This window comes from Rhagoletis pomonella, unplaced genomic scaffold (assembly GCF_013731165.1).
Source record: "Rhagoletis pomonella isolate Grant_MI unplaced genomic scaffold, Rhpom_1.0 Rhpom_scaffold_00009, whole genome shotgun sequence".
Taxonomy (NCBI): domain Eukaryota; kingdom Metazoa; phylum Arthropoda; class Insecta; order Diptera; family Tephritidae; genus Rhagoletis; species Rhagoletis pomonella.
In genome coordinates this window covers 16,467,698-16,491,639 of record NW_023458563.1, presented here as the reverse complement: position 1 = coordinate 16,491,639, position 23,942 = coordinate 16,467,698, and the positions used below count along the sequence as shown (strand labels likewise).

General features: G+C 35.2%; 1 protein-coding gene across 2 annotated transcripts in view; it reads left to right on the top strand.

Annotated features, from left to right (window-relative positions):
• The window catches only part of LOC118745600 (43 kDa receptor-associated protein of the synapse homolog), a 226,148-nt gene that overhangs the window by 162,285 nt on the left and 39,921 nt on the right, over positions 1 to 23,942 (top strand). For both annotated transcript variants that reach the window (XM_036479113.1, XM_036479114.1), the window contains exons 3-8: positions 20,932 to 21,014; positions 21,070 to 21,236; positions 21,311 to 21,973; positions 22,042 to 22,140; positions 22,415 to 22,606; positions 22,689 to 22,888. In XM_036479113.1, the coding sequence (XP_036335006.1) occupies positions 20,932 to 21,014; positions 21,070 to 21,236; positions 21,311 to 21,973; positions 22,042 to 22,140; positions 22,415 to 22,606; positions 22,689 to 22,888 (1,404 nt within the window). The remainder of the gene's footprint in view (positions 1 to 20,931; positions 21,015 to 21,069; positions 21,237 to 21,310; positions 21,974 to 22,041; positions 22,141 to 22,414; positions 22,607 to 22,688; positions 22,889 to 23,942) is intronic.

The following is a 23,942-nucleotide window of genomic DNA, read 5'->3' as shown; positions in this document are numbered from 1 at the left end:
AATTGCTCGAGAAATATTTTCTTGACGCTCATTGGAGATGGACTGACCATCTTAAATTTTTCTCTTCCGATTGACGACCTTTTCCATGGTTGAATCAAGGGGTTCGTTGTTAATTTCCAGAGATGTTCTGGCAAATAATAATGTATGCAAGTGTACGGTTTGTATACCATTTATATGCAACTTACCTTTCCGGCTCTTTCTTATGTATTGCTTTTAAATGAGTCGCTAACGATGACGTTGAATTGTTAAACGCCATTTCTTGTCCACATATCAGGCACTTAGCTTCCTTAACATTTTCCGATCTGTCAAAAAAATTCCACTCCCAACTGCGCTTGCGTGAACTCATTTTAAAGGCAAAATTTTAATTTGTTTTAAGATGAAAAATTTTTTTGTGAACAATTGTCACTATTCAAATTATTTCCGTTCAAGGTACATTGAACAGGTAGTATCAGTAGAGCAGCTGATTTGATTTATTTTCTAATTATTTGGTCTCGAAAATGTCAAATATTTTTAATTTTTTCTCACGAAAATTATAAGTTGCTAAAATCCATTTGCTTGTGAAACCTTTTTCCATACAAAACAAGCGATTGAATAGCAGCTCTTGGAACGTTCGCCCAACTCGGCAGCACGACCGCTGATTACTGGGCCTTGCAAAGGATGGATCAATGCTTCGAGAAGCAAACAAATTTACTAGGAAAGAAAGTTGCATCAATTTTTATATTTTCCAATTTCAATTTTTTATTTTTTATAATTTTTTGTATTTCACATGGCACGCTTTGATTTAGAAGAAAAAATTCAGAACAGTTGTTGACACTTTCGATACCAGAAGCAACAACAAAATACACGCAAATGTTGTTTTTGCTCTACTGATACTACCTGTTTAATGTGCCTTGATTTCGGTTAGTCGATTTTCAGACTACTAGGTGGCGAGCGGTTAGTCGAAAATGAACGGTTAGTTGATTTCAGACGGTTAATCGAATACTTGTAGCTCGACTATCAACTTCCAAAAAAAAATGCTAATCGACTATTCAACTAATCGAATAGCCGGATAGTCGATTTTGAACAAGAGCTCTAGTATACATATGTATGTATGCAAATATGTTAATGGGGACTCGCTTTTCGCGCGACAAACTTCTTTAAAAACGAAGTAAATCTGTGCAAATTGTTAGTAATTTTCATTAGAGTTTGAGTAACTCCTTTCACTGTTTGGCTTTTAGTAACTTTAACGAAGACTTAACTTATTTTTTTTATTAATTTTAGTGATATTTTTACAAAATTTTCTTGCTAAAAAATCTTTTGTTAAACTACTTTTATTTATTCTTTTGATTGCACCGTGCGACAAAACCCAAAAATTTTGAAAACACATGAAAAAATCAATATATTCCCAAAACAAGGAGCCAAATATAGTATAACAGCGTTTTTAATTTTGCTCTCTAACGTCAGGATTTTTTTAAAGGACTTTGAAATTTCCAGGATATGGTTGAATAAAAAAATTATTTAAAAGATTTGGTGAATTGTGGAGCAACAATATGGGTATCAGTTAAAAGGAAAAGTTCTGTAGAATTTAAAAAAAAATTAATGTTTGTTGCACCAGGACGAATAAATGTTGAAAATGTCCTTTTAAAACTTTATCCTTGAATATCCTTGGAGATTTCCATTATTTATTTTTGGAAAAAATATATGTCAGGGACTAATATGTAAACTACCACATTCTCGAATTTCATCCTTCCAACTTTATTAGTTTTAGATAAAAAAAATTTACACTTCTCTTTATAAGGTATTGATAGTTACAATATACATACCCTGTGGGGAAAATCTCTAGTTCTGAACTGGTGCGCTTATAGTGCATTTAGGCCCAGTACTGGTTCCCGGTAAATCTCTTTTGCATGCAAGCAACTGGCGAATTTAACAAGGCGCTACATCCCTTTTTCTATAGTTCCGAACTAGTCCTAAATCCTATAGTTCCGGACAAGTTCTAAAATCGACAGACTAAAGAAAAAAGTATCATGATTTTTCAATCTTTTTGGTTATTCCGTGTGTGCGATTTAAGTTATTTTGGAAGAAATGTGTTTTCAATTTGAAATTAAATTAGTTTGAATGATTGTAAGAAATGTACGTTTACTTCCCTTAACTGCAGCTGAGTTTGCAGAGGTGCTCGCTGTTAATTCTTAGATTCGATACGGTCCCAAGATGTTGAAATGTTAACATAAATTTTTGTTTTGTATTACCAGGCTATGAAAAAGCATCTGCGAAGCGCAGAATAGAAGCGTATTTGAACGAAAAACCCGCCGAACACATATCTATGTAAAGTAAACAAGCCCCCCGCTGCATCCCTTATTCGACAGTTCCGTACTAGTTCTAAATTCGACAAATAAGATCTAGTTCGTTCTGCATCCCTTTTTCTATAGTTCTGAACCGTTTCTAAATTCGTCACTTTAGATATAGATTTCTAGTGAAAAGAACTGAAAAAATTAGTTTTTTAAAAGTACAACTTTTCGCCGATTTTGGACTGGTGGGGATCTACATCCTATCGGACTAGTTCCTTTTTGGCGGCTTCCCTGCAGGGTAAATGAAGATACTTGAATCATTACTCTGTACAGCACTCCGCTAGTATTGGACCAAACCAATTTTTTTTAAGAGATTCAGTCATAGGTAAAAACTAAATTTCTCCGTTTTTCGAAGTTAGCCTCCGAAATCGAGATATGGGCCTTCGAAGTTCGAAATAGGATCTTTGGTAAAAAATTATTTTTTATTATTATATGTAAATAACTAAAAAACTAAATATACAGTCGGAGACCGCCTTTGCTCTTATTTAAATGGTTTATAGTTTTTTTTTTTTGCAAACTTATATTACAGGTGCTATAAGGGGGCAAATGTCTGGTCTTCGAAAAATTAAAAATTTTATATTTTAAACAATATTGAACTGATTTTTAATTAGAAGGTATCGTTTAAAAGTGATTAGACCCCCTTCTTCTCTTCTGATATGCATATTTGTATACTTTGTATGTAAAAATTTGAGAAAAAAACATTTAAAGGAAAAAATACTTTCTTTTTATAAAAAAAATTTAAACAAACAAATTACTAAGCGACTTTTAAAAAATTTACATCGTTGTTCACGCAATCAAATCTTCTTTCTTCTGACATGCGTATTTGTATACTTCGTACTAGCGGTACCCCGGTGTGCTTCTCTACACCAAATATTGAAAAATTAATGAAAAATCCTGCACGCCGTACTTCCTTTTGTTGGGAGTGCTCCTCAACATTTTGCGATCTTCTTTGCGATAGCATCATGTTCGCAAGACGTGTACGTCGGCCTGTATTTGAACGACGGAATCGTGGCATTTTATTCAAAGCGAACGAAAAACTCAATGCAGAGGAACGAATTCGATAAATCGTATGGTAAACGCACTTTTTTTAAATAATCAAATGAAATTCACAATCGACAGTAAAAGAGCACTTGAAAAAACTTCATTCGAAGCCAAAGAACACAAAACAGCCACAATTTTCCACAATGGTTTTGTTCACTATAAATCAATGAGGCGAAATACCTGCATGGAAAATTTCCAGTGTACTCACACTTTTCGTACGAAACGCTGCAACAAATTTGTGCAAAAATATTGAAATTGACGAAAAAAAAAATGAAATATGAATTAAGAACTATATTAAACACACGTGTTGATTCTCCAAAGTCCAAAATAGAAAGACCGAATATTAATGAACACCACCTTTTCGATAATACGATGAAATGACAGATATGTTGTGTTGTGGTGACTTTCATTCCATTGGCTCTACAAAATCCCTATTGAAAAACTTGCAGCCATGTTTATACTTGACTTAATTTATCCGAAGAAAAAATAAACACAGTACATTATAGCAACAATTTTTCACTATGTTTTCGATTTTTCATGTATGTGCTGTTGTACCATATACGTGGTTCATGTGACAGACATAAACTGTCATATATCATGAACCGCTGGACCGACATCGGGCCCACTTCACATAACCCATCTGCATGATAGTCCGAATATACCGTTTAAATTTGGTAGAATTCGTGCACTTATTTTTTTATTTAAGATGGAAGGTGCCACGCCCCCCTTTCCCAATACCGCACATTTTTCTCCATGAGTATGGAATTATTTCATATGTCTCTATACCAATTTCCAGTAATCTACTATGTACAAATATTTCAAGAGATATACAACATACAAATTTTAGTTAGTATGGGAGGTGCCACACCTCCCTTTACGAATTCGGGCAAACTTCACATAAACTATCTGCATGATAGCCTGAATATGCCGTAAAAATTTGGTTGAATTCGGTGAAGCCGTTCTCAAGTTATAAGCTCACACCAAAAACGTGTACATATTTCTATACACAAACTCCACATAAAATATCTGCATGATGGCCCGAATAAGCTATATAAATTTCGTTGAATTCGGTGAAGCCGTTCTCAAGTTATAAGCTAACTCACTAATTTTTATATATAAAATAGAGGCGCCACGCCAAACTTCACGTAAACCATCTGCATGATAGCCCGAATATGCCGCATAAATTTGGTTGAATTCGGTGGAGCCGTTCTCAAGTTGCATGGTCACACCAAAAACGTTCTCTTATTTTTATATTTTAGTTAGTATGGGTGGTGCCACGCGACCTTTTCCGAATTCGAGCAAATTTCGCATAAACCATCTGCATGATAGATCGAATATTCCACATAAATTTGGTTGCATTCGGGGAAGCCGTTCTCAAGTTATGAGGTCACACCAAAAACGTGCACTTATTTTTATATATAAGATATAAAAATTTGAGAAAAAACACTTAAAAGGAAAAAATACCTTTTTCTATAAAAAAAAAATGAATTAACAAAGAAATTACTAACCGATTTTTTAGAATTCGGCATCGTTGTAAAGGTGATTGAACCTCCTTTCTTCCGCTGTGCATATTTGTATACTTCGTGTATAAAAATTTGAGAAAAAACACTTGAAAGCAAAAAATATCTTTTTTTATCACGAAAAATATTTTAAACAAAAAAATTACCAGCCGATTTTTAAAAAATTGGTATCGTTATAAAGGCTATCAGAAAACTTATACTTTCTTAAACCCAAAAATTTCGTTTTATATACGCAAAAAAAAATATAATTAAAAACTTGTTTCCCTCTATATAAACTCTTGCCCCCAATTAAAGTATTTAAACCGTAGATATATCATACGGTCATCTTGTTCTTTAAGAGCGCATACATGGTTCCATAATAATGATTCCAGTATCTTCATTTATGCATTTTGTAACTATTAATATCTTATAAAGAGAAGTGTAAATTTTTTTTATGTAAACCTAATAAAGTTAGAAGGACCAAATTCGAGGATGTGGTAGTTAACATATTAGTCATTGACATATATCTCAAAAAGTAATATTGGAAATTTCCAAGGATATTCAATAAAAGAACATTTTCAATACTTATTCGTCCTGGTGCACCCAAAAATTAATTTTTTTTCTAGTCTACCGAATTTTCCTTTTAATTGATACCCATATTGTTATTCTACAATGCACCGCATCTTTTAAATAATTTTTTTATTCAGTCATGTTCTAGAAATTTTAAAGTCCTTTAAAAAAAAAATCCTGGCGTCAGAGATAAAAACTAAAGACGCAGTTTTACTATATTTGGCCCCCAGTTTTCTGAATATATTGAGTTTTTCGTGTGTAAAATTGACTGTCGAACGGTGTTGTACATGTTAAATAAAAGCTTGTTTTAAAAAAATATTTTTCTTCCATTATTTTATTTCTATATTTTTTGCGATTTTGCTTTGACCAGGGCTTGAACTCAGGCCCTGCGGAGTGGAAGCGCGCACTGTTTACCACTACACCACAGCGGGTGCCAAAAACAATATACCTACTAACTTTAAAATTCGCTTCAGTGTCCGACCGAGCGTTCGGGTTCAGGCTCGGTTACCGAACAGTTCGGCCATGAAGTTCGGATTCGGTTCGGTTCCGGCGAAAATTGGCCGAGTAATTTGCCGAAAAGTTGTAAAGAAAGATATTACAAATTATAATATTTTAATAATAGTCAGAAAGAACTTTCTGTCACATAACGGAAGTCCCTCCCAGAAATAAAAGTGGAAAAATGTGACTGCAATTGAAAGAGCGAAAATCGATTTCGAATACATATTTTAACCTGCTCGTGCTGCACCAGACATTTTTATTTCTGATGCAAGTGCTATCAAACTAATCGATTTTTGCCGTGTGACACTTTGTGATAGATCGAGTACAGAATAGCGATACTTTTCATGAGTACTGAGTAGTATCGAGAACTCGATACTTTTCACAAGTACTGAGTAAGTAACGCGAATACAAAAAGGTATCGCTGTGTTAAAAAAAAATTTATACCCGAGCGCACTTGTGCACAAGGGTATTATAACTTTTTTCACATATCGGTTGTTTGTAACAGGCAAAACGAATCGAGATAGATATAGACAAATGTATACATAAATGATCAGAATGAAAAGAGAAATCGACCAAACGGTGACTGTCTTAACGAAACTTGGTATGTGTACTTATTTCGGGCGTAGGACGGATGGTATGGAAAATGGGAAAAATCGGAGAATAACCACGCCTACCCCCCATATAACGGAAGTTTTCAGAAATACGAAAAGTGCAATATTTTAGTAACTACTGAAGATTATTTACTCAATATTGATATTTAAAATAATTTTTAAACGGAAAATCGGAATACTATAAATTTTTTGAAAATAGGCGTAGCCACACCCACTTATGATTATATGTGTATATCTTGGTAACCGCTCCTCCAATTGGCACGGTTAGCGGCCTTGGTACAACATAGCAAAGAGCTGAAAATTTTTAAAATCGGACAATAACCTCGCCCACATCCTATATGACGGTAATTTAGAGAAATATGAAATCTTCGATAAATCAGTAAATACTAAAGCTAATTTATTCAAAATTTATTCTTGCAATAATTTTCTACCAAGAAGTACGTTTATGATAAAATTTTGCAAAATGGGAGTGGCACCGCCTACTTATGATCACATATATGTATCTCGGCAATCGTTCTACCAATTTGTACCAAACTCGGTATGGTTATTGTGCTTGCCACACGAAAGCAAGCAATTGAAAATTATTGAAATCGGACTAAAATTACGGCCACTTTTCATATAACGGTAAATTTCAGAAATGCTTGAAACTTCTATATTTCGAAATTTAAGGACGATAATTTACACAAAATTGATACTAACAACAATCTCTTGAAAAGAAGTAACATTACTTGGAATTTTTGAAAATGGGCGTGATATCGCCCATTATATCTAACTGAACGTTCTATCGAAGATGTTTAAATTAGGGGTAAAACCACCCCTGCGTACCATGTAACGGTAATTTTCGGAAAGGTAAAAAACATTTATTTAATACTTTCGCCGCAAAGTGCTTCCCTTCCATATGAAATCGGGGCAAAAATATAATTATTTTATTTTTTGAAATGGGTTTCCACCTGTTACTAATTTCGTTAACATTATTTAATAAGTTAATTGAACTAGATATTACAATATGGGTATCAATTGAAATGATTTTGAAATTGCTTTACTTTTTAAAAAGCAAGAAAAAGGGTTGCCACTTGTTTAAAAAACCAAATTCACTTTAATTAAGGGAATAAGGTAACTGAAATATGTATATCAGTATGGATATCAGACAAAAGAAAAAATTGGACATATTAAGCAGAAAATAAGAGAAGAGCAAAAACATTCGTTAGTTAATTTAAGAGACCAGTAATTTAAAAGGAATGTAATCAGAACAAATCACTGTTTGACTATGTATGTATTTGTAATAAAATAACAAATACGATGTCGTAAACCTTTGGTTTGACACAATAATTATTTTAGTTTAACTGAATTTGATTTTAAAACAGGTGTCAACCCCCTTTGTAGTATTTGCAAGCTAAAACCTTCTTAAACCTCTTTCGTCTGACTCTCATATGATAATACCTATCTCATTCAATAGCCTAATTCTTTTTATTCCAATGGAATTTGATTTTCTAGCAGGTGGCAACCCTCTACATGTAGTTAAGAAATAAACCCTTTTCATACACATTTCTATTGATATCCATCTGTTAATAATTCAGTTAACTTATTAAAAAATTTGAATTGAATTTTTTAACAGGTCGAAACTCTTTAAAAAAATAGGCCTCTATTGTCAACAGATCCAGCTTTTTAATCTGACACATAATAATAAACTTACCATTTTTTGAAATTTTGAATACAAAAAATTGTTTTTCTGGAATACCGTTGGGACACCCTGTGCTTAATTTTGTTCCAAAATTTTTAATCTTGTAGCTCTCTAGTATCTATGTGGAGGTAAAAAACGTCAAACCAACCTTTTATTTCAAAGAATGTATTTTTGATATTTGTTTCCGTGAAGAGCTGACGCATGGCTATGCTCTTATTAATATTCTTAGTATAAAATTTGTCGACTTCAGTGGCTTCCTGGCGGCACATAATTCATTTTATAGCAAAATTTGTGTTTAATTCTGATTAGTGGATAAATTACCTTTACAAAAATACCAAACACGTTCACATTGAAGACAACGAATTTTTTGACTTTTGCCCACTTAAGCGGCACTGTGCGCCGGGTATTTAATGTTCGGCTCCGCCCGAACTTAGACTTTCTTACTTGTTTAAATAATTTTGTTTTAAATTACATAAAAATTTCGTTCTTTCAATCACATTGAAAAATGTTTAAAAATTACCCAATAAACATTCATTTAATCCAATACTGTCATAACTCAGAAAGCCAAAAACTCGAGAAAAATGGCTTTAGAGTTTTAAACATACATATGTTTGTACTCCCATAGTAAAAATTCAGGCAGGTTCTGGAATCCGAGTGAAACTAAAACCGAGTGAATTTAATTTTGGTGTTCTGAAAACCGAATTTTTTGTTCATTTTAGAACTCGGTTTTTGATTCACCCTGAAAATGATCTAACTTAGGGTTTACACCGGAAAATACTGTCATGACAATAGCAATACATGCACACTTTTTCACTACATGGCAAAAAATTGTGCGACTAATCTCTAAAGAGAGTATTCCGAGATTACTCTCAATCGGGTACAATTGGGCATTAATTAGTCGCAACTAGTCTCATACGGGTACTAATGGAGGTCAATTAGTCTCGACTCATCCCTAATGGGTATAATTGGAGACACAACTCATCTCTAACGGGTACTATTAACGATTTAATGATATGTACGCACTTAGTCAATGAAATCTCATGTGCGGCGTTGGCACACGGAGAGAGTATTCGCCTATCAAAACTGAGCAACCCGGTTCGAATCTCAGCTGGCGCAAATTTTTATTTTTATTTTTTAAAAGTGACTAGTCGCTTTTTATACCCTTTCGGGTATAAAGGTGAACAATTAGTCTCTTCATAGGACATGCTCGAACAAAAGCGATCAGTTCATTCCATATAAAGAGATCAAAAGTGGTATTAGTCGCATGCTCCTTTGCGATTGCTCCCGGAGTCATCCCGGATTAGTCCCATTTTTTGCAGGGTAACTTAGGGTTTACACCGGACAATACTATCATGACAATAGCAGTACATGCACACTTTTTCACTAATAATGCATACTTTTCCATTGGAACAATTTTGACAACTAATACGTATCTTCATTGTCTTAACAGCATTGTCCAATGTAAACGCGCCGTAATACATGCATACTTTTCCAATTGTCCCAGTCACTGTCTTAATTATTTTCAAGACAGTAAGGGCCGGTTGTTCAATGTCTGATTAGCACTAATCGGAGGTAGAAGCTCCGGTTAAATACAACGACTGCCTCATCGATCACATGTTGTACGCATGATGATGAAAACATCGATAATGATGTTAAACCGCGAAGTAGCGATAACTGGACATTAAACAATTGGCCCTAAATCATACAATGATTTGACGTATGCAGACAATAATTTTGACGTGTTTTGCAAGAAAGAAGAGAAGTTCATAACAAAAGATCTAAAATAACACTAGAGGCGCTGATGTGTTTGTAACTTTGTCTCTTCTTTATTATCTTTTAGTTTTTAGCTTAAATAGCTCGCGCGAAATGCGTATTATAATACAACGTTCATGTCCGACATTTTGTTCAAAATGAATTGTCATAACTATTGTAAGGACGCCTACGTCACGGAGACAATGATCAGCGTTTTTGACAACTAATACGTATATCTTCACTGTCTTGACAGCATTCTCCAATGTAACTGGTGATGAATAGTTAAAGATGAACTTAAGTTGAAACCACTAAAGCGCAGTATCCTCCACACACATAGGCCTAGAATAGTAACGCTGTGATATCATATCGATGGCTGAGTGGAAGATCAACCTATCTCGGCAGCAGTTCAAAAACACCCTATTTCAGAATTCAGGTCAAAAACGTCCTATCTCAAACGAAAGTGCATTGAAAATGTACTGAGATAGGGCGTTTTCGAATCGGTAGCTGAAATTCTGGGATAGGGCGTTCTTCAACCAAAATCTGAGATAGGGTGTTTTTCAATAAAATTCTGAAGTAGGGCGTCGTTTCTGAGATAGGGTGTTTTCGAACTGACTGACGAGATAGGTCGATCTTCCACTCAGCTATCGATATGGATTACTTATGCCTTTCGATGTCATGAGCTTTACCGATGGTCTTATTTCCACCTGTGAGATCGATGCCAAGCATGCTTGTTATTTTTCTATGATCTTGCAACTACAACATTGGTCCGATGCGTAAACCAATAAAAGTCCTTAAAGGAAACTCAAGAGCCCAGATGTGCATTTTCTGTTGTAGAAGGCCAAGAATCCTCACTGTACCAAGATGAAAAGTTTTCCTGTATTTAGCTAAATGAGTCGTGTGATCTCTTGAATATCATTCAAATGAAGCAATTGATTTATTAGTTCGCCACTTTTACAATTCGTGGTAATATTTATGAACTCATTTCTAGCTACAGTAAAACCCGCTTACGTACCTCACGAAAAATTTCAGCTTTTTGAGGTACTTAGGCGGGTTGGGTATTTAAAAAACCCGCTTAAGTACCTCAATGCGGGTACTTAAGCGAACACAATTAGTGATGAAGTTACATCTTCTTGTTAACTTACATAAATAAATCCTTGAATAAAACAGCGACATTTAATGAAGTATACGTACTTTAAATCCAAGATCGTAGCATTATTTAAACATATAAACACATAAAGAAAAACTTTATTAAAAAAAGTAGATAAAGCAATCTATACTAATTATATAAAGAGAAGTCCCTGTTTTTTGTAACAGGTAATCTCGCGAACGGCTAGTCCGATTTTCATGTAATTTTGCATACAAATTTGCTTAAAATTCGGTGCGCGGGTAGCTTTTTAGCATGTATTAGCATATGTGATAAATTTTTTCCGAGAAGTGGACCAGGGACCGATCTATTCCAAAAAATCGTATTTATGGTCCGAATTGCTTAAAATTCGGTACGTAAGTAGTTTTTTAGCATATATTAGGATATATGGTCAATTTTTTCAGAGAAGTGGACCAGGGACTGATCTATTCGAAAAAATCGTATTTACGGTCCGATTTGCTTAAAATTCGGTACGTTGGTAGCTTTTTAGCATGTATTAGCATATATGATCCATTTTGTCCGAGAAGTGGACCTGGGACCGATCTGTTCGAAGAAATCGTATTTATGGTCCGATTTGCTTAAAATTCGGTACGTAGGTAGCTTTTTGCCTGGATAGGCTTATAGATTCCTGTTTTCCAATTTTCAAGCAATTTCGAATATAAATAGTTTTAAGTAACGACCATATCAAGGGGCGAATTCGTCACTAGGCAACATTTTTTTTGCGCCAATCAGAAACAACGGATACTGTCAAAATATAATTATAATATATAATAGTTATATCTCAACTAATATATATTTAGAAAGCCGTTTGTTAGTTTTCGCAAGGCTCGAGAGCGGCTGAACCGATTTTTTTGAAACTGGTACCTGCCGCACGTGTCCCAAGGATGGTTTTAGGCTGAAAAAAATCTATATGTAAAGGGGGCGTGGCACTTCCCACACAAACTGAATTTCTCATGCTACATATCTCTGAAAGTGTGCATGGTAGAGTTTTCGAAATTGGTATGGAGATATACGAAATCAATCGCATACCCTTGGAGAAAAATTTTAGCTATTGTAAAAAGGGGTGTGACATCTCCCATACAAACCGAATTTTTCACACTGCTTATCTCTGGAAATTTTTTGGTAGAGTTCTAGAGTTTTTTATGGAGATGTACGAAATATATCGCATACTCTTGGAGATAAATTGGAACTATTGGAAAAGGGGGCATGGCATCTTCCATACAAACCGAATTTTTCATACTGCCTATCTTTGGAAGTGTTCATGGTAGAGTTCTGCCCATACTCATGGAGAAAATTTGGGCTATTTGAAAAGGGGTGTGAGGCCTACAAACCTACCGACCTTTAGCTATCTTTGAATGCATTTTTTTTATTCTTCTGTAGGTGTGTTTGTGAGTGAAATCCTCCTAAATGGTTGTACGGATTTTAACGAAACTTTTTGTGTATTTGAGTGGGTCTCTGGATGGTTTAGTTTCACAATTTAATCCGACAGTTGGCGCTGTAGTTGAGTTATTACTAAAAATCTTATTTATGATCCGATTTGGCTAATGTTTTAAATATGTATGCAATACTATTGCAAAAACGTGCTGCCAAGTGGTGCTGAAGTCGAGCTATTACCAAAAATAGCCAAGTGAGAAAAGGGGCCGTGAAGGTCAGATTAAATCGACCTGTTGCACCATTGGATATATCGAACGCTCCTGCGTTGCTATTGGCCCAATGGATGTGATTTTCCAATATTATTATGCATTCAAACTTTTAAGGTATTTCGTCTGAAATAAGTATAAGTATATTGCATTTCTGTAGAACAATGATTCGCACCCATTTTGAAATTGCCACCTACTATACTGTAAAGCTTCTAGGACATTCACTATAGAACCGGGTCATTGTTGCCGCCAGGGCGTGAAGAGGAAAAAAATTATTTCGCTTTGCGAATAACCGTGCTATGAAATGCCGCACAACTGGAGAATTTCAAGAACGGATATAACACTTTCCTTAGGTTATTTAAAGCGGCAAATGACCACCAAACCTTAATCTTAGCAGACAAATGAGTCAATGAAAATCGTAAACGTGAATTGTTGGTGAAAATGTTGGACCAAAAAGTTTCAATAAAATATATAAAAATTTTGGCGGAACGAAGTTCGCCGGGTCTGCTAGTGTTATATAATTTTAACAATAATTCAATTATTTAAAAAGTCATTATACATATTTATTTATACATATGTACATACAGTTTGGACCAAATTGAAAATGATACTGTTTGGTTGTGGTTATTAATTTTTAAGATTTTTCAATTAAAATACAGTTCAATCCCTACCACATACCATATAAACCTAAGCTTAAAATTTTGTAGAACACTGAAAATTCACCAAATTCACACTGACGGTGGCAATTAATGTCGGTTGTGTAGCGCTGCCACTGAATTTCGAAATATGAAAATATTTTAAGAAATTTTAAAAGAGCACTTAAAAGGGGAAAATTATGAGTAAAATGGTAAATGGGGTACGAAAAATTTAGGTACTTAGGCGGGTTGGGTAAATAAGCAGGGAAGTACTTAAGAGAGGGCTTTTCTTCAGATTACATTAAAATATTCCCAGTGCCCAAAACTGTTGGTTATTTAAGCGGGTTAGGTACTTAAGCGGGTGGGTACTTAAGCGGGTTTCACTGTAGACGCATTAAGGGTGCATGATGGCGTCAGACAAAGGTGCGCTTACACAATTTAGCAGTCTTTCTATGCATACTTAACCCCACCCTTCATTTAGCAATCTGAAACTAAATTCGTATAACTTAAACATAGGGCCAAAGCAGACCAACCACATGGGGTTTCTATACATTGGGTCCATTTTCTGCAAAACCATTGCTTAGCATAAAAAGAATACGTATTATGAATTTCAACCTCGACTCCAGTGCCACTCAGAGGGTCAAAAGAATTTTTCATCATACATGTACATAGCTCACATTTAAAATTTTAACGAAATCGGTTAATAAGTACGACTTTTTTAAATAACTCTACTCCAGCACCACCCAGTGAGTTTTCTAGTAGCATATAATCTTATCTTACTAATATTATAAATGTGAAAGTTTGCATGTTTGGATGTTTGTGACATCATCACGCGGAACAACTGAACGGATTTGCATGCAATTTTGTACGAAGATAGCTTATGGGCCAGATTGGTTAATAGGCTTTTTCTTTAAGAGTTGCCACCTGTTAAAAAAGTTTAATTCATTTAATATGCGGGAACGACTGAATGGATTTGCATGAAAATTTGCACACAGATAGCTTATGACCTAGATTGTGAAATGGGCTACTTTTCTTAAGAGTTGCCACCTATTAAAAAAGTTTAATTAAATTAATACGCGGAAACGACTGAATGGATTTGCATGAAATTTTGCACGCAGATAGCTTATGACCTACAGTGGAAAATAGGCTATTTTTTTGGAAGAGTTGCCACCTGTTAAAAAAGTTTAATTAAGTTAATACGCGGAAACGACTAACCGGATTTGCATGAAATTTTGCACACAGATAGCTTATGACCTAGATTAGAAAGTAGGCTACTTTTTTTAAGAGTTGCCACCTATTAGAAATGTTTAGTTTAATTAATACGAGGAGAAATGAGTGAACTGATTTGCATGGAAGTTTTCACACAGATAGCTTATGATCTAGGTTGAAAAATAGGCTACTTTTTTAAGAGTTACCACCTGCTAAAAAAGTTTAATTAAATTAATATGCGGAAAAGTCTGAACGGATTTGCATGAAATTTTGCAAGCAGATAGCTTATGACCTACAGTGGAAAATAGGTTAAGTTTTTGGAAGAGTTGCCACCTGTTAAAAAAGTTTTAATTAAATTAATACGCGGAAACGACTGAAAAAATTTGCATGACATTTCGCACAGAGATAGCTTATGACCTATGTTGGAAAATAGGCTACTATTTTAAGAGTTATCACGTATCAGGAAAGTTTAAGTAAATTAATACGCGTAAATGACTGAACTGATTTGCATGAAAGTTTGCACACGGATAGCTTATGACCTAGACTGGAAAATAGGCTACTTTTTTAGGAATTTCCACCTGTTCGAAAATGAAATTTTGCTCAAAGATGATTTATGACCTGGATTTAAAAATAGGCTACTTCCTTAACCGGGTTTCCGATCAGAACGAAATTTAGTACACTTACTACGGATTTCGGAAGGATGGTCTTAGACAGAAAGTAAGTCCGATAACTCAAGGCCCCTCCCATACAAATTGGAATTTTCATATTACATACATATCTCTGGAACTATTTGTGGGAGATATCTGTGTTATAGTGATATGTATGTGAAATCAATGTCGGTATTAATCGCTTGATGTTTTAATCAGTTAGTGAGTTCGATTAAATTCAATCTGATTACAGTTAATCATGATTAATTTTAATCTGACTAAACAGTTAATCGTAACCGCGATTAAAAAATTAATTTTTAATCATTAACTCTTAATTTGATCAATTAGGTTTGTGATTAATTAAGTTATGCTGGAATTTCCTTGTGCACACAAAGCAAGTTAATCCGGTATGGCTAAGTCGGGTTTCCTCATCAATCTAAGCAATTTGATGTGCATTTTCATTAAGATACATATATACCAACAAACGTTTTACAAACTAGGTTTGTAAAAGTTCCCAGCTTATGTATTAATTTTAATTTTTTTATATTATGAGCTTTTGTAAGCTTAAAACACAAAATAATTACTATAACTGGTGTTTGGTTTCAAACTCGGACAAACTATAGAAATTAATCAGATTTTGTTTTTAATTGGATTAACGATTAATGTTTTAAATTAATTAAACGGAATCGCAGCCAGCGATTAAGATTAAAAAAATGTTATCATTAATCGTACAGTTGATTACGACTAATTAATTTTAATCGTCAAGCGCCATTAACATTTTAATCGTTAATTTTTAATCGTTAATCAGATTAACAGTTTGCCAACACTGTGCGAAATCATGTTCATATTCACGGAGAAAAATGGAGGTTTTTGGAAAATTGGCGTAGCACCTCCCATACTGACTGAAAGTTTCATATTGCATATCTCTTCAAATGTTTGGGGTAAAGCACTCAAGCTTGGTATGGAAATACATATGTATGTATGTATGTATGTATGTGAAACTAATACCATACTCATGGAGAAAAATGAGAGTTATTGGAAAAGTTGGTGTGGCAACTCCCATGAAAATTGATTTTTCTATGCTGCATAACTATGGAGGTGTTTATTGCAGAGGACTGGAACTTGGCACCGAGATGTGTATAAAAAATTACGTGGTACTTCCAGTACAAATTTACTTTTTATTGCCACATATCCCTGGAAGTATTTGTGGAAGAATACTGGAACTTGGTATGGAGTTGTGTATACAAAATGTATCAATTGCTAATGGAAAAAATGTGAGTTATTAAAAAAGGAGGCATGTCGCCTCCAATACATACTAAAACCTTCTTAATACATAATAAGTATTTTAAATTTGTTATGGAGATTATTTTATAAGTGCCGTACTGACAGAATAAATTTCATTAAATGGAAAAGGGAGAGCCGGGTTCGGCCTTATAATCTAAAGCTCTCTTGAGGCATTTGCTACAGTAATGAGAAGTGGTATTTTATCAAGGTCAGGTTACTAAATTTAAGTTGGAAATATTAGAACCCGCCGGGGAATTTGCAAGAAGGTTACACGTTCACGCGTGGTATACCTGGAACCATTTTAAGGTAAACTTAGAGGGATTGATATCTTTCGTATGCCTAGCGCTCAGACGAGATCTTATAATTTCATAGTTTTAAACGGGCTAAATACCTTAACTCGCTTAAAAAATAACGAGCTATACCGAAATGGGCACAGAAATAAAATCTAACATCATTAAATTATTTTTCATTTTTGTATAAAAGCGCGGGTATAAGCTAGTAAGACCATATATGTAAGGTATAACCTCCGACAATTTTACGGAACTCTATTCAGTGGTTTTTGAGTTTAGTCCGAACAACGAAAACGCCTATCATTTTTTTTATATAGGTATGTAGACAGGTCAGTCTATAACGAATCTCGTAAAAACCAAAGCTTCAAACTTTGTGCTAAATTTAAAAAAAAAACCTTCAATATTTCCACAAATTTTACCTTTTACCAAAAAATAAAAACAAAGTTACAATAATTCTGTTGGATCTAGAAATCTAGAAGAAAATGGTTCCCAATCGGGTGATACTTGCGCGTTTTCGCCATAAGTGCGGTATTGACAACATATGTAGCTGTGTCGAATTTCATGACGTTAGCGTAAGCGGTTCCAGAGAAAAGCTATATGAGAAGTTCAATTTGTATGGGACGTACAACGCACCCTTTTCCAATGCCAACCAGTTTTCCCCATAAGTAGAATATTTGCAATTTATGCTCCCATGCTAAGTTTCAGTTCAGTTCAGTTCCCTAGCGTTGGTTTTAGAGATATAATGGTTTTTTACTTTTTAGCCTGTATAAGAATTTTACGAATATCCCGACCCCAGCGCCACATACCGGGTAAATTTTTGGTCGTAATATTTATTTCCAAGGTTATGTTACAAATATGAACCAAATCGGTGCAGCCGTTTAGTAGTGAAATACAATGTACAGAAAACTATATGAAATTGTAAAACCGTGATGTCTCAGATTTCTTAATTTTTTGGCAGAAACAACAAAAAGCTTAGATTTTTCTTTTATTGAACACACTGAAATTGAGTGTCAATAAAACTAAGTTTGTGGTAACATCAAAGCGAAAGTTTCAGATCAGTGCAGTGCTAACTCTAAATATAAACAACGAAGCACTGGAAAAATTTAATACATTCAAATACCTAGGAATAAAGATCGATGATAAACTGAAAAAAATAATGGGTTCTATTTTTTCAGTTAGACCTCTAGCAGTATGTACATCGGTGAAAACTTGATTTAATTCCACAAATAAGTTTTTGCGTGATGCGCTTACAAACATACAGACAGACAGAACAAAATTCTAACAATTGTTGATAAACCCCCTATTAATTTGTTTTTAATATCTATGATGTACAGATATCGACGTTCGTTTGATATCCATATGGCAACATTTAGGTTATCTTAGCAATTTAACTGAATAACATTTTTTAAATAGGTGGCAACCCGCTTAAAAAGTATTTTCGAAAGCAAGCTCCTTAAACCTCTTTAGTTTAATATCCGTATTGTAATATTTCATTTATTTTACCAATTTAAATGAATACAATTTGTCAAACAGGTGGCAGATGCCTTAAAAGTATTTTCGGAATTAAAATTTCCTGACCTCTTTAGTTTGATGCCAGTATTGCATTATTTAATTTATGTTATCAATTAAATTAAATAAAAGCTTTCAAACAGGTGGCAACCTTCCACAAAAATATTTTCAGCTGTAGGCCTTTATAAACCTCTTTCTTTTGACAGCCATATTGCAATATTTACTTTATCGTATCAATTTACTTAAAATGAAATTTTCAAACAGGTGGCAACTCTCTAATTTTTTCATTCTATATTGAAAGTTAGACTTCTAGCGATACATCGGTGAAAACTGAATTCGATTCCATGCATTAGTTTTTGAGTGAAGCGCGCACAAATATACAGACAGACATACAGACAAAAATTCTAAAAATTGTTAATTGGGCACATCGGTATGTTACAATTTTATTATAAGTATAGATATACATTGATTTCATTTATTTGATCAATTTAATTCAATAAAATTTTTCAAACAGGTGGCAACCCTCCTCCAAAAATATTTTTGGCAATAAAATTTCCCAAACCTCTTCAGTTTGATGCCCATACTACAATATTCAATTTGTCTTATAAATTTAATTGAATTAAAGTTTTTAAACAGGTGGCAACAATAAAAAAAAAAATTCCGTCTGTAAGGCTTCTTAAACCTCTTTCTTTTGACGCCCATATTGCAATATTCACTTTTTCTTATCAAATTACTTAACCTGAAATTTTCAACCAGGTGGCAACTCTCTAATTTTTTTGTTTCTATATCTTAAGTCGGACCTCTAGCAATACATCGGGGAAAACTGCATTCAATTCCATGCATTAGTTTTCGAGTGACGGGCGTGCAAACATACAGCCAGACAGACAAAAATTCTAAAAATGGTGGATTTGGCTTCTGTTGCTCTAATAAAGATCTTTAATGTACAGACATCGGCCTGTTACAATTTTATCATATGTATAGATATGTTAGCCACAAACATGCGGTCGCGAACGTACGAATAATAAGGGAAGTCGCTTTTGGCTGCAAATTGAAAAATACAAGAAACTGCGAAATGAACAGAATATTCTAAAGCGGTTAATTTTATATTAATGTGGAATAAAGGTACTTCCTCCTCACTAATTGCGCGTTAAAATATCTCTATTAGTTTTTTATTTATAAGCTTAAGTACCGGTCGCGAACGTACGGGTCGAGAACGTACGATTTTTCCATCATTTTTTATACCTTTCATGAACATGAAATGGTATTATAAATTTGGTCCAATGTTTGTAAGTACCAGAAGAAGAAGATATAGACCCACATAAATTTTTACCAAAATTATCAAAATGTCGAGCCGAGTCGATTTAGCCAAGTCCATCTGTCTGTCTGTTTGAACGCAATTTAGTCCCTCAGTTTTCGAGGTATCCGACTGAAATTTGGTAAGCGAGTGTGTTTTTATAATATATTAATAATTTGTCGGAACGATCAAAATCGGTCCACTATAACTTATAGCTCCCATACAAATTGTTAATTTTATTTCTCGGTCCTGGTTGACCATTCTATGGAAATGCTCATATGGTCTTTAGTTGTGTCTCACTTAAATTAATTTTAAGTACTTAAAAATTATAGCTTCTAAGTACTTAGTTTTGCTAAAAATGTTAAGATATTTCTGAGCTCGCGGTCTGTTGGGCCGGGGTCCCCTCGGATCGAAGGCCCGTGGTATTTAGCCAGCCATGCCACCCTATATTTACGCCTCTGAGACTAAGGGTAAATAATCAAAAGAAATGAGACCTGGCTGGCATGCCCTGTCATGCGCTGCGCCGGTTAATCGCTTGTATGCAAAACTCACTAAGCAGATTCGATATGTGATAGTGCTCTTCAGAACAATGTATGGGCTCAGTTATGCATACTTGGAATTGCACGAGAGTTGTCACATAAGGAATCCGTCACATGAGCTTTGCGAGTAAGCGCTTACCCAACGCATAACATTACATATGTAAAAGTGTGTTGGTTTTTGATTTATACGTAAAACCGACATTATATGCAGTGCAGTGCAAAGTATCCTTAAGTGACCTATAAGTATTACCAGCGTTGTACGGTTGTTTTACACTCTTTGCTACTCTCTGCCTTTCCGTTTACCGTATCAGCATAAACACTATTTTTGTTTTCGATGTTGTTAGTTTTGCTGTTTTGTTCTGGCTGTAACTTTGCTAGGAAACCGGCTGTATTTGAGGATTTTGGTTGTGGCTTGAATTGTTGTTGCATTGGTGGAATTGGTGGCAATATAGTAATTGCCCCTTTTGTGTATTCAATGCACCTTGCGTGAGTGTAACTGAATGAGCGGGTGATTTGTTATTGCTGATGGTACAACAAATAAACTTGCAACAACAATAACAGACCCATACAGTTACTCTTACCCAAGATACAACGAATACACAAAAGAGGGTATTCACCCATAATGTATCTCGATGTAACGAGCTTCGGTGGACAGCTGTACACTTGTTGCAGCTATACATTTCGTTTTTCGCTTTCATTAATTGATGTCCATTATTCTAAAAATATTACAAAAAGTTTTAATTTAATATTTCTTATGCTAGTATACCTCATAGCCACAATTTATCAGCAACCCATTTGCTTGCCTCCCCGGACGGTTCACGTTACCTATTGGAAAATTCTAATGGTGAGTGATGTCAGTCATTTTTTAACAATTTGATTTATTATGAATTACTTTGTAGATTTGTGTCAATTAGATGAGAGCTATTCACGGCTGGCTGGTTGTGGGTCAAGTCCAGACGGCACATCGCTTTGGGCACGACATGGTATTGTCTCATCTCACAATTCCATAATAAACTGTTTCTTGGTCTGTCAACGCAGTCTAAAGCAGTATATGGCAAGACGAAAGGTGAACTCAGCGATATTTCTATATTTAGAAATATTGTAAAACTAAACTTCTCTTTCTAAAATATCCACCAAAAGATTGAGCGAGGACTGCGTCTATATGAGCAGCACAATCAAAATGCTGCTGTACGCATATGGCGAAGCGCTTTAAAAGCAGCAAATCGTCGCGAAGATTGCTTTCAATTATTAGGCTATCTTTACCAGGCACACATGGATTGGGGAAAATACCGCGAAGCGATAGAGTTCGGGCATCGACAATTAGGCATTTCTGAGGAATTGGACTCACCCGCGATGCGTGCGGAGACTTATTTGAACTTGGCCAGAGCCCACGAACGCTTAGGTGGCCTGGAACGGGCACTAAGCTATGCTCGTCACTCACTGTACAACGAATGCGGTACCCAGTGCCGCACGGGAGGCTTAGTGCATCTGACAGTGGCAAGGGTTTACTTGGAGATGGGTGGATTTTCGCGTGCGCTTGAGGGTTTCCAAGGAGCGCATAAGATAGCCACTGCCATTGGCGATCCATCGCTGGAGTTGCAGGTGTACGTTGCGCTCTCAGAGTTATTCGGCCGTCTGCAAGATAATGATAAGAGTGCAACCTATGCATCTAAGGCCTATGATTTATCACGTTCGTTGCAGCTGGGTGATCTCAATTCGTCGCATCATCGGGCCGCGCTGCTGCGTATGGCAGCCGCTCTTCGCAAACAAGGTGACCTGGGTGACGCACATGATTATTGTATGGTACGTATAGGATCTAGTATTGTTGGAGATTGTGGCATTGATATGAGAATGGGCTTGTTTTGTTTCAGGAAGCCACGCGTCTTTCGCTGATCTCTGGTGATCAAGCGACATATACACGTAGTTTGCGAGTTATGGGGGATATCTATCGCAAGAAAGTGGACATGGATGTGAGTCACTATTGTATTCACCGCAGTTTTTTTTTTATTTAAAAGTGTGAATATACAGTCTTGACCGATACGAAGTCGGTAGGGTTTTCAAAATTACATTCGAATATTTTCTTTCAATATCGTAGCTGGCGTTTCCTCAATGGTTTTCATGTAAAATGTAAAAATGTTTAACGTTGATATTAAAAAACAACACTTTACATTATAAACCGTACCTATTTCTCACTACACGATTTTCAGAACTGTTATTTTAAAGATCTATACCCAATTATTACAGCGCGCTTTTCGACAATATGAACAAGCGATGGGTACTTCGGCAGCACTTGGCGATCGTATGGCGCAAATGGAGGCAATGGACGGCGCAGCACGCTGTTTAGAAGCACTAAGGTTACAGCAGAAGATTTGTAATTGCCGACCACTGGAGTTCAACACACGTTTGCTCGAGGTCGCAAGCTCCATTGGCGCTAAGGTAGAATCTGGACATTATTTTCTTACCATTATAAGAATAAATTCTCAGCCAACCACTCAATATTTTTTCTACTTATTTATAGCTCTTGGTGCGTAGGATACGTAGCCGACTGGCTCTCATATACCGTGCTTTGGGCGATGAGGAACAATACAACACACATTCACGCTTAGCCGGCCAAACTGATGCAGCTCTCGGATTGCTATGCGGTGCATGTGGGGAAACCTTTGGGCTAGAGCCGAACTCGATTGAGGCCCTACCATGTGCTCATATCCTACATGCACGGTAAGCTAATGCAGCTAATGATTAAGCTCTAATTCTAAACTTGGTATATGGCCTAACCATAAATTAAATTTTAGTGGCTCTCCTCATCTAGATAACTTTTTGGCTCGTAGTTAACTCTGTTCGCATTACTAAAAATGTAACCACTTGGCAATATGTAGATATAAAGCGTTGTAAATCGTACATCCTCGTTGAACTCAAGGCTGAACAACGTGGAAAAGGGATAGATTTAGGGATGCAATATCGCTCATAAAATCATCGATTTTGGTGATGTCGATATTAACCAAACAAATATCGGCTGATCGATATATCGACGAAAAATATCGATATTATATCGATATTGTATATCGGTTTAAGATTTTTTTGTAGATTTTTTCTATTTACATAAGTGTATGTAATTTGCTATGTACAAATATATTGTCCATGAAAATACATGTACACATATGTATTAGAGGTATACGCCGCCGAGCCACGCCGTCGCCGCACAGTGGGAAATACTCTTAATCTTACATCTCGCCCAACATTTTCGCAGCATCTCGTTTTCCGGTTTTATATAAGCTTACTTTCGTTGATGGAACGAGTTTTTCGCTGCTTTTATCGCCAACAAGAGGAACTTCGAGGAGTTTTGCACTAGAACACTTCTCGAAAAACGGCCCCCAAGGCCTTTCTGTTTTAGAGCAAGATGATTCCCATGTTTCTCCAATTTCCTTGTCGTTTTCATCTAGTTTCGGATATGAACACACAACAGCCAACCATTTCTCATTTTTTATTTGGAACTTTTCATTGGTTCCTTTACATATTTTCCATTTGGACGTAAGTTTGGATACAAAAAATTTTGTTCGTCTTCCTCCAGCTTAAGCTTATTACATACGTATCTTTTTAGTGTTGAGACTTTTTTCTTGTGTTGTTTTCACTCAGCCACACATTATATGGTTCCCTTTTTATTATAGACATGCTACCAAAAAATAAAAAAATAAAAATATTACTTAAAGTGGCGCTTGGTGGTAGCTTAACTTTAATGATTTCTTTAATACATGAACTACTCTAAAGAACGCAA